This window comes from Sinocyclocheilus grahami, unplaced genomic scaffold (assembly GCF_001515645.1).
Source record: "Sinocyclocheilus grahami isolate Dianchi unplaced genomic scaffold, SAMN03320097.WGS_v1.1 scaffold1613.1, whole genome shotgun sequence".
In the NCBI taxonomy this organism is placed as follows: Eukaryota; Metazoa; Chordata; class Actinopteri; order Cypriniformes; family Cyprinidae; genus Sinocyclocheilus; species Sinocyclocheilus grahami.
Window position 1 is genome coordinate 86,931 of NW_015506792.1, and position 11,151 is coordinate 98,081.

At 46.0% G+C, this 11,151-nt stretch overlaps 1 protein-coding gene across 3 annotated transcripts in view; it reads left to right on the forward strand.

Moving 5' to 3' along the window:
- Nucleotides 1-1,242: 1,242 nt before the first annotated feature.
- Nucleotides 1,243-11,151, forward strand: part of LOC107571561 (serine/threonine-protein phosphatase 4 regulatory subunit 3-like) — a 22,597-nt gene continuing 12,688 nt past the window's right edge. The window contains exons 1-5 of one of the 3 annotated variants that reach the window (XM_016257890.1): nt 1,243-1,622; nt 1,697-1,752; nt 1,832-1,930; nt 2,020-2,496; nt 2,712-2,846. In XM_016257890.1, the coding sequence (XP_016113376.1) occupies nt 1,496-1,622; nt 1,697-1,752; nt 1,832-1,930; nt 2,020-2,496; nt 2,712-2,846 (894 nt within the window). In that variant the 5' untranslated portion in view covers nt 1,243-1,495. The other 2 variants (XM_016257888.1, XM_016257889.1) reach the window with 2 other exon arrangements.

An 11,151-nucleotide genomic window follows, 5' to 3' on the forward strand; every position in this document is an offset into this window, starting at 1 on the left:
TCATATCGTGATGGAGGTGTTGCCTCCTCTCACGTGATTTCCCCATTCATTCTCAGTTACCCCCCCACTGCACGCTTTAGTTGGTCTGTTAAAACTCAATGGGCTCAGGAGAACACCTTCACACAGCTGAAGACCGGTTTTCAGCATCAGTTAATGAGATGTGCACGCGTGTAGAATGTTTTCTTACACATATATGTTTTTCTTGGGTGCTCTGTCTAGCACGAACACAAGTGCATAACTACAGCGGCGTGCATCTGCTGCTACGAGTCTGAAACGCTGGTTTCTCTTGCACATGACTAGCTCCACGCTCTCTCCCTCTGGCACGGCCTATCTGTGTGAACACTGGTGCAGACTGATGTGTGCCTCTGTGGAGGACACGGAGAGAGAGAGAGCACTGCGGCCAATCAGAACAGCTCTTCTGGACACCTGAAACACCAGCGATGGTTGGGCTTCACTCTGTGCTGGCCGATGGGTGCCGGCAGCCATTGCCTTGCTCACTGCTGTGCGGATGCAGAGTGGGGATTATATCAGCTTATTCTGTCACTCCTAGCGAAGGGGCGGAGCTGTCTCCTCTGTGAGCGCAGCAGCCGGCTGTTTACTCCCTCCACTCCTGCTACACCTCACAGAACACTGCACAAGGAGCGATTGGACGGTGTAGTTTAGTATGCTGTAGTATGCTGGATGGTCTACTACTTCCGGTTAGCATTCGACGTGCAGATTCGTCACACTCTAACGGCTGATCTTACCCACAACACATTGCGCGGTGGACGAGGATTCCATTAGAACTACAAACACGCAGTAAAGTGTGAAAAACTACAAACATGGCGGATATGCGAGACGACTGGTAGAGAAGGGTTTGAGTGATAATTCATCAAAATCTGACTTGTTGAATACAAATATGTATTTAATGTTATCAGCGTTATATTCCATTTGCAGCAACACGGTGCACTTTATAAAGACACGTTTGGTCATTAACTTTTAAACTCACACACATGCGCAGAGTTCTGGCCTTAAGACCTCTTCATTTCTCTCCAGTACTGCAGGGACGTACATTAACCGAAATGTGGATCGTGTAAACTGTGACTAACTCAGACGCTTGACACAGCGGTTTAAACTCGTAACTAAGCAACAGAGCGCTATTCTGCTGCACCCTCAGGAGTACGCACTGCAGTGTGCATCTGTTCCGCGAGCGCGGTAACCATGGTGACGGCGGTGTGCCGACGCGGCCGCCGTAGCCCGTGCGCGGAAACCCCGCGCCATCAGAAGAGCGACGACGCAGCGGAAGACACACAAGATGGCGGCGATCGGCGGATAGACGAGCATTCGCGCGAACACTGCGAGATAACCGCGACCCGAGGGATGCTAGGCTGACCGCGCGGCTGCTGCAGGGACGCTAGGTGACCGAGGAGAGCTTGACGGTGGTGCTGAGACAGAGACAGAGGTAGATCGGGCTTAGGATGAGCGGCGGCCGTCAGCGCTAGTTCCGCTGGAGACGATGAGCGACACCCGGCGGCGCGTCAAGCTGTACACGCTGAACGAGGAGCGGCAGTGGGAGGACCGGGGCACGGGGCATGTGTGCTGCTCCCTCACCGACAGCCTGAGGGTCACCGGCGAGGCGGACGGTAAGAGCCGCTTCTCTCCTCCTCCTCCTCCGTTGAGTTTAGTGTGATGAAGCTGTGTCTGGGCTCTGCTGCAGGCTCTCTGCTGCTGGAGTCCACCATCCAGCCCGGCACCGCCTATCAGAAGCAGCAGGTGAGTTCAGCAGCTTCCCGGGGCTCCGCCGAGGGGCCCGGGGCCAGGGTCCTGACCGCTGTGCCGTCTGTCTCCCCAGGACACGCTCATCGTCTGGTCCGAGGCGGAGAACTGTGAGCTGGCTCTGAGCTTCCAGGAGAAGGCGGGCTGCGACGAGCTCTGGGAGAAGATCTGTCAGGTGGGTGTCTCTCTGTGGGAGGGATGGGGCTGTGTCCCGCTGATGGTGAGCGGGTGTGAGTGTGTGTGTGTGTGTGTGTGTGTGTGCAGGTGCAGGGCAAGGATCCCTCTGTGGAGATCACGCAGGACCCCGGGGACGAGTCTGAGGAGGAGCTGGCGGAGAGCGGTCACCCGCTGGAGCTGCCCCCCTGCGAGCCGGGCCGTCTGGAGGAGCTGGAGGAGCTGGTGATGTCCGTGCTGCCGTCGCCGGTCCGGCGGGAGAGGCTGGCGCTCGCGCTGCTCAGCTCGGGGTACATCAGGAAGCTGCTGCAGCTGTTCCGGGCGAGCGAGGAGGCGGGCGACCGCCAGGGCCTGCAGCAGCTGCACCAGATCGTGCGCGGCCTGCTCCTCCTCAACAAGGCCACGCTGCTGGAGGTGATGTTCTCCGACGACTGCATCATGGACGTGGTGGGCTGCCTGGAGTACGAGCCGGCGCTGCTGCAGCCCAAGAGCCACCGGCCGTTCCTCACCGAGACGGCCCGCTTCAGAGAGGTGATCCCCATCAGGGACTCGGAGCTGCGGCAGAAGATCCACCAGACCACCAGATCGTGCGCGGCCTGCTCCTCCTCAACAAGGCCACGCTGCTGGAGGTGATGTTCTCCGACGACTGCATCATGGACGTGGTGGGCTGCCTGGAGTACGAGCCGGCGCTGCTGCAGCCCAAGAGCCACCGGCAGTTCCTCACCGAGACGGCCCGCTTCAGAGAGGTGATCCCCATCAGGGACTCGGAGCTGCGGCAGAAGATCCACCAGACCTACCGCGTGCAGTACATCCAGGACATCATCCTGCCCACACACTCCGTCCTCGAGGACAACTTCCTGTCCACGCTGTCCTCCTTCCTCTTCTTCAACAAAGTGGAGATCGTCAGCATGCTGCAGGTGTGTGCGAGTGTGTGTGTGTGAGTGTGTGTGTGTGTGCGAGAGAGTGAGTGTGTGTGTGTGTGTGCGAGAGAGTGAGTGTGTGTGTGTGAGAGAGAGTGAGTGTGTGTGAGAGAGAGTGTGTGTGGGTGTGTGTGTGTGTGAGAGAGTGAGTGAGTGAGTGAGTGAGTGAGTGAGTGAGTGAGTGAGTGAGTGAGTGAGTGAGTGAGTGAGTGAGTGAGTGAGTGAGTGAGTGAGTGAGTGAGTGAGTGAGTGAGTGAGTGAGTGAGTGAGTGAGTGAGTGAGTGAGTGAGTGAGTGAGTGAGTGAGTGAGTGAGTGAGTGAGTGAGTGAGTGAGTGAGTGAGTGAGTGAGTGAGTGAGTGAGTGAGTGAGTGAGTGAGTGAGTGAGTGAGTGAGTGAGTGAGTGAGTGAGTGAGTGAGTGAGTGAGTGAGTGAGTGAGTGAGTGAGTGAGTGAGTGAGTGAGTGAGTGAGTGAGTGAGTGAGTGAGTGAGTGAGTGAGTGAGTGAGTGAGTGAGTGAGTGAGTGAGTGAGTGAGTGAGTGAGTGAGTGAGTGAGTGAGTGAGTGAGTGAGTGAGTGAGTGAGTGAGTGAGTGAGTGAGTGAGTGAGTGAGTGAGTGAGTGAGTGAGTGAGTGAGTGAGTGAGTGAGTGAGTGAGTGAGTGAGTGAGTGAGTGAGTGAGTGAGTGAGTGAGTGAGTGAGTGAGTGAGTGAGTGAGTGAGTGAGTGAGTGAGTGAGTGAGTGAGTGAGTGAGTGAGTGAGTGAGTGAGTGAGTGAGTGAGTGAGTGAGTGAGTGAGTGAGTGAGTGAGTGAGTGAGTGAGTGAGTGAGTGAGTGAGTGAGTGAGTGAGTGAGTGAGTGAGTGAGTGAGTGAGTGAGTGAGTGAGTGAGTGAGTGAGTGAGTGAGTGAGTGAGTGAGTGAGTGAGTGAGTGAGTGAGTGAGTGAGTGAGTGAGTGAGTGAGTGAGTGAGTGAGTGAGTGAGTGAGTGAGTGAGTGAGTGAGTGAGTGAGTGAGTGAGTGAGTGAGTGAGTGAGTGAGTGAGTGAGTGAGTGAGTGAGTGAGTGAGTGAGTGAGTGAGTGAGTGAGTGAGTGAGTGAGTGAGTGAGTGAGTGAGTGAGTGAGTGAGTGAGTGAGTGAGTGAGTGAGTGAGTGAGTGAGTGAGTGAGTGAGTGAGTGAGTGAGTGAGTGAGTGAGTGAGTGAGTGAGTGAGTGAGTGAGTGAGTGAGTGAGTGAGTGAGTGAGTGAGTGAGTGAGTGAGTGAGTGAGTGAGTGAGTGAGTGAGTGAGTGAGTGAGTGAGTGAGTGAGTGAGTGAGTGAGTGAGTGAGTGAGTGAGTGAGTGAGTGAGTGAGTGAGTGAGTGAGTGAGTGAGTGAGTGAGTGAGTGAGTGAGTGAGTGAGTGAGTGAGTGAGTGAGTGAGTGAGTGAGTGAGTGAGTGAGTGAGTGAGTGAGTGAGTGAGTGAGTGAGTGAGTGAGTGAGTGAGTGAGTGAGTGAGTGAGTGAGTGAGTGAGTGAGTGAGTGAGTGAGTGAGTGAGTGAGTGAGTGAGTGAGTGAGTGAGTGAGTGAGTGAGTGAGTGAGTGAGTGAGTGAGTGAGTGAGTGAGTGAGTGAGTGAGTGAGTGAGTGAGTGAGTGAGTGAGTGAGTGAGTGAGTGAGTGAGTGAGTGAGTGAGTGAGTGAGTGAGTGAGTGAGTGAGTGAGTGAGTGAGTGAGTGAGTGAGTGAGTGAGTGAGTGAGTGAGTGAGTGAGTGAGTGAGTGAGTGAGTGAGTGAGTGAGTGAGTGAGTGAGTGAGTGAGTGAGTGAGTGAGTGAGTGAGTGAGTGAGTGAGTGAGTGAGTGAGTGAGTGTGTGAGAGAGTGAGTGTGTGTGTGTGTGTGTGAGTGAGAGTGAGTGTGTGTGTGTGAGAGTGACTGTGTGTGTGAGTGTGAGAGTGTGTGTGAGTGTGAGAGTGTGTGTGTGTGTGGGAGAGAGTGTGTGTGTGTGTGTGGGAGAGAGTGTGTGTGTGTGTGTGGGAGAGAGTGTGGGAGAGAGTGTGTGTGTGTGTGAGAGTGTGAGTGTGTGTGTGTGAGTGCAGGGTGTCCCGGGGTCTTAAAAAGTATTAAAAGTTGATTAATCAATTTAGAGAAAATTAAGGCCCTTAAAAAGTCTTAAATGTCGTTTTGCAAGGTATTACATTGTGTCACTCTGCATTATGTATATTTGTGGAATAGTGGGGTTCTGTGTAGGTTATTTATAGACGTCGTCTGTGATGGCGCCCACTGACTGACTGCACCGCTGCGTGATCGCGCAGGGTTTGTTGATTTAAATCGCATTTGAATGAGCGCTCGCAGTCGCAGATCACTTTCGCGATCACGCACACTGTGTACAGCGAGCACACCTTACGATGAAAGATGTTTGTCAAAGAGCTCAGGATCTGTTGAGCAGCTAATCCTCCTCCGTCTTCTCAGTTATCTCTCCTCACTTTTGACTAGTGGTCGACCGATACGGGTTTTTTGGCAGCCGATGCCGATATAATTTTATTTATTTTAATTAATATTTAAGAAATTTGAAATCATTTGAAAAATTATATCATATCAAGATTATGATCAAATTTGTTAATAATGGTGATAAGCTCTGGACATTTCTACTCGATATGGATTCATCTAACATCCCATCACACAAGAGAAATGCATGTTACAGCAGTCAGTCAGTGCATGCTCTGTGTGTCTGTGTGGAGTAGCTTCGTCTGGTGCTCAAACACACGTGACTGTGTTTTCAGCGTCTGCGTCTCAATATATGAGGACATGAACACATGCTCTTCATCTCCAGAGCTGCTCTGAGTCCCTTCACCAGCTTTATGCAGCTTCATTTGAGAAAAATACCGTCATTACACGCTGGAACTAAAACTGTGAAAGACCTTCACGACAAACCGTCAAAATAAACGTCCGGTTTAACTGGAAATTATGTGACTGAATATATTACTACTGTACTACAATGCAATTCTCAAAGTAATAATAATATTATTGTTAAGGAATATCATACAGCCAAGCTATTATTTATTATTATTAATATATACAGTTCTGTTGTGCAGCATCATGTCTGATCAAATAAATAAAAATGCAAAGTTTTGTTGTAAATTGATTTTCATTTGATTACATTTTAAAAGATTGATTAAATTGTTAAAGTTGTATTAATTCATTTCAGTTTCATAAATTTGTACTGAGTCGTAAAACACGGAATCCATAAGAAATCAAATGGAACACAGAATTAAGGGAAAAATCAAATGCATTTTTGCATAAAATGCAATATATATATATATGTGTGTGTATGTATTGGAGTATATCAAACAAGTAGCCCTTGAGACTATTTTGTCCCTTCAGGGAGCCCTCACTCACTAAAAGGTTGGAGACCCCTGGTTTAAATGATAGAAATGTGTATTTGCTGAATGCTGACGGCAAACAAGAAAGTATTATTAGTAGAGATGCACCGATGCCACTTTTTCCAGTACTCGCCCGATACGATACTTTTATTTCTGGTACTTGCCGATACAGAGTACCGATACCGATATTTTCATTGCATTTGTACATTTCTTAAATATTGGGTACAGAAACCAAAAGGGTGTGTATAATGTTAGTCGGTTAACTTCATTTATCAAATAGATACAGCCAAACCAACATTTATTCAGACACCTTCAACATTTCTCACATTATCACAGTTTATTCTCTATAGTTTAGAAAATGGTAATAACATATGACAAGAACTCAGAGTTACACTGTGTCAGAACAAATTCAGCTTGATAATGTCAGATAACTTTGATAGAAAGGTATGTAATAGATTACAATCAGCTAGTGGTGTCCGGGTACCAGCATGTCAGCATTCAGTACCAGTACCAGTGAAAGTCCACGGCTCTCGGGACCAAAGCTAAACACAAACACATGCTCGTTAAAACATTTGACTATACTTTCATTTAATCCAAACTGTGTACATATTTAATTTTAAAGGGCTTTTAAAACCTCCTAGAGTTATTCAGCCATGAAAAAAAGCCCAGAACTGCTGACTGATGACACAAACAGTGCTAACCATTTGTTCATTCTCTAACGCGCATATGTTAGATTCGCAATTCATTTAAAAGCCTCTGGTGTGTAGACATAGTAAATATCATCATGTCCTCCTGTTTTACTCTAATAAAAGTTATAGGAGCATTAAATGGTTAATAAAGAAACTTCATTTTAATGCTCATTATATTAGCGTTAGCCGCGCTTATGCTAACGATTAACTACTCTAATAACAGCGATGTTCTTTTCAATCCGACATATTAAAATATTGAATAATATCCATAACAGAAGCGGTGTTTCCCACAGACGTGCACTCTATTTGCGGCGGCATGTAGATGCACACTCATGCTCTGCCAGCAGGAGGCGCTTGTAGAGCGGCAGAGATAGCGGTTTCCCCGGTAACGCTGTAATCTCATCAGCGCTGCGCTCACAAACACTGCTTTATCAGGCATTACACGCAAGATGGAGTGAGAATAACATCCATCATTTTCTGAAGCCAGTCGGGTTCCTTCAGAAATACAGTGATATAAAAACACCCGTGCCAGCAGTGCTCATGTTTATTCAACCGAGTCAAAGCCTTTTGGAAAACATATTTGTGCAGTGGGTTTTGATACTGTGGCGGGCCGCCTCAAATAAATCAATGTATGGGCTGAAGCTTACCTGCTTGAGCTGTTTCATTTGATCTGGGTGTCTGTCTTTAAAGTGTTTAGTTAGTTTGGTGTGTTTCCTCGTTTAGATGTCGTCAGGTCTCAGTGCTTTTATGGAGAGAACACATCTGCGCAGCTTTCGGAGAGCGCATCAAGGACCAGGTACTCGGTACCACCGGTACTTACAAAAACCTGGTACCCTAACATTTTCTTTTTTTTTTAGTCCCGACTTGGTACTGAAGTACCGGGTCTTTTGACAACAGTACAATCAACCAAAAATAATTCAGACAGCTGTTAGTATGACAGTATTTACACAACTATGAACACTTAGTCGGGCAGCACTTAGCCTCAGTGACAGCCTGTAGTCTCCTGGGCATGCTGTTACCCAGCTTCATGCAAACCTAAACTTCAGTTTATTCCCAGACTCCGTCTGAATCATTTTTAGTTCCTAAATCTGTATCAGTTTTACAGGTAGTCCACTGTATGAAGAGTTTTTGGGTATGATTTGTCACAGTTTACTTTATTTTGCTATCCTCACTTACATAAATGAACTATAGTGTCCTGCACCCACTAGTAAAAAAATATCTAAAATTATATCTGGTCTCTGAATAATTTTTGGTTTGACTGTATATACTTCAGTCATTTTCACACTTAATTATGCCCATTAAAATGTATTTTACAAGTTTGTGTTACTTTCACTGTTAATGTTTTGCTCTATGGTACATCATCTTTACTGTAATAGCATTAGAGCGGCTCCATTGCAGCGGCTCAGTACTGTAATCACACGCTTTGCTGTAATAATGCAGGGAACCACTCGTTATACATCTCCGAACTGTGATATTTTCAGAAATAGAAGTCGCCTTTCTTCATCTGAAACGTGCTGCGATTAATTTTCCAAAGCCACTCGTATAATGCAGAAACACTCAAGCAAGCAAAACACGTGCAATGCGTGCACGCATTTGTACTGATGCAGAATGAGAGGGACAAGTAGTACAGCTAGCGCATTCACACAGGCTGCTAGATTCACTTTCGCCAGAAAGTCGTGTATGCCTAAGGTTGAAAATAAATGATGTTTATAGTGAATGCCCCTATGAATGGTTTTATTTTTACGATTTAGTTTTAATTCAAATGATGCGTGTGCTAAGTGAGCGAACATCAAAGATCACACAACTTGTTTTTGACACATCCGACCGAACTACAAGCTTTCCAGTGATGTCTGTGAGAAAGGTATATTCACTCGACAAGCTCGTGCATCTGCGTCGCCGCGCGCTCAATCCACTCATCAGCTATACAGGCGTTAATACTGAAAGTTTAACATTATATTCATTATACATATACTTCGTAGACATCCTTAATCTCTAATATCTCCATTCTGCTGTCTGTTGTTCTGTTGTCGGTGTTTGTCTGAATATGGCGCTTATCACATGCTGTGTGGTATCGGGGCATTTTAACGAGTACGAGTACAGGAGCTCAGTATCGGGCCCGAGACCGGTATCGGTGCATCCCTAATTAAAATGTTTACCTTTCTATTACTAATAATATAAAAGCAATCGTTGTAAGACTTTTTGTATACATTTGAATTCCTTTGTTTAACCGTTCTATCTGATTATTAGACAGACTTGTGTCCGTATTTAGACAGAACTGTTAAGGGCAACAGCGAACAAGAGGGAGAATGTGCGCACTGCCGTTCTCAGCGCCGTCAAAATAAAAGTCCCGCCTCGAACGCATTGGCCAAACAGAAAAACTTATCGGCCGATGCGATATTTTAAAAATGCCAAATATCGGGCGATATATCGGTCTTGGTGATGTATCGGTCGACCACTTCTTCTGACCCGTGATCAGTCAGATCTGACTGCTGCAGCTCGTGTTGGATGCAGGGTTGTTTTTTCCACAGAATTGGGCTGCTTTTAAACTGTTGCCATGGCTTGATTTTTGGGTTAAAGGTTTGAAATATTGCATGAATTACATTTGACTGAAATACTTTCTCAAACATTTAGCATTCTACCTGTAATAAAACTGTGCTAAATGTTTTGTGAAGGAGGGCCTTTGCAGGGCCCCAGACTAACGTTTGAGAGCAGTGGCTCCTGCGCCATTAGTTCTGCAGACCGTGGCGCTGGGGTGGTGTGCGGGAGTACTGAAATATAGATCATTTACCATTGATAAACTACTGGTTTGCATTAATAAGTGCAGTCACTAATAATATTACATGTTCAATTCTTGTTTATTTTTCTTTTGTTTATTGTTTATACAGATTTGACAGTAAAGCACTAAACTTGAGTTAAGATGCATACAGAATGTACTTTTATTAACAACAGTAACAAGTGCAAAATCTAATTTTTATATGGAAAATGTATATATTCCACTCCTATTAAATGTGCCATTATTCGTCTAGTATATGGGAGTGACCAACTTCACTGATTGTGTGATTTAGTAGCAAATTGAAGAAAAGTTTGTTTTTCAAGGCACTTTGTGACTTTTCTTACTTCATGCACAAAAAAGTTTAAAAATCGGACAATCTGATTTGTTGATGATTTGATATTTTATAATAGTGATTTTATCATTTCAAAATATAGGAGAAAAAAGTAGAAATGAATGACTAATAAGCCAATAAGTGCTCCTCCACTCTAAAAAATGCTGGGTTGTTTCAACCAACTTTGGGTCAAATGTGGACTAACCCTGCTTTTGGGTTAAAAATGTAATGTAAAATTTAACCCAACGGTAGGGTTAGTGCATATTTGACCCAAAGTTGGTTGAAACAACCCAGCATTTTTTAGAGTGTCTGCTGTCCGTCTACTGGTTATAATTGTGATTTTATGTATTTTTTTTATTTTACAAAAGTGTTTGTTTACCACAAAGTATGTTTTGGTCATCCCATTAAAAATAACATTCAAACTGGATCATTTTAGAGCTTTAAAGTGCTGGAAATGGCTGTGTGAAATGCTTGAAAGTCATTGAAAAGTGCTTGAATTTCTCTCTCAAAAGGTTGTACAAACCCTGAAATAAACGATGCAATGCATTCAACTATTTCTACCACAACCACGGTTACAGTTAGCGTTACCGCTTCTGGTTTCCTGACGTGTGTCAGCGCTGTTTATAACACAATTCTGTGCAGAATTTGAATGATTCTCAATAGATCTTGCAGCAACCTTCTCATTGTGAGGCTAATTCAAAGGCTTCTCACTGGATCTCGCAGCACTGTGCATCTGTGCAGTTACAGTGTCGCAAAATCAGCTTTGGCTCCCGAGTAAAGCTGTTCTGAGCTCAGACGAGTTTGTTTGCGTCGCGGTCCGAGCTGATAAACGGTCCGCGCTGCCGTATACATATGTGTTTACCCACGGGGGAAAAATCAACCCAGTGCATCAGTTTAATAAAAGTAGGCCGATTTCGTGGAAAAACCGCGGACTTTGCAACCCTGCCTCCAACACGAGCTTGACTGATCACGGGTGGAGAGTAGGAGAGATGACTGACAGATCATGCTGGAGGATTTGCTGCTCAACAGATCCTGAACTCACTGACGTATCTGATCTTGTAAGATTAGATGTGCTCCTTTACACCGAATGTGCGTGAACACGAAAGTGAACAGCGAGCACACATTCAAAAGCGATTTCAATACCCGCATATTGATAGC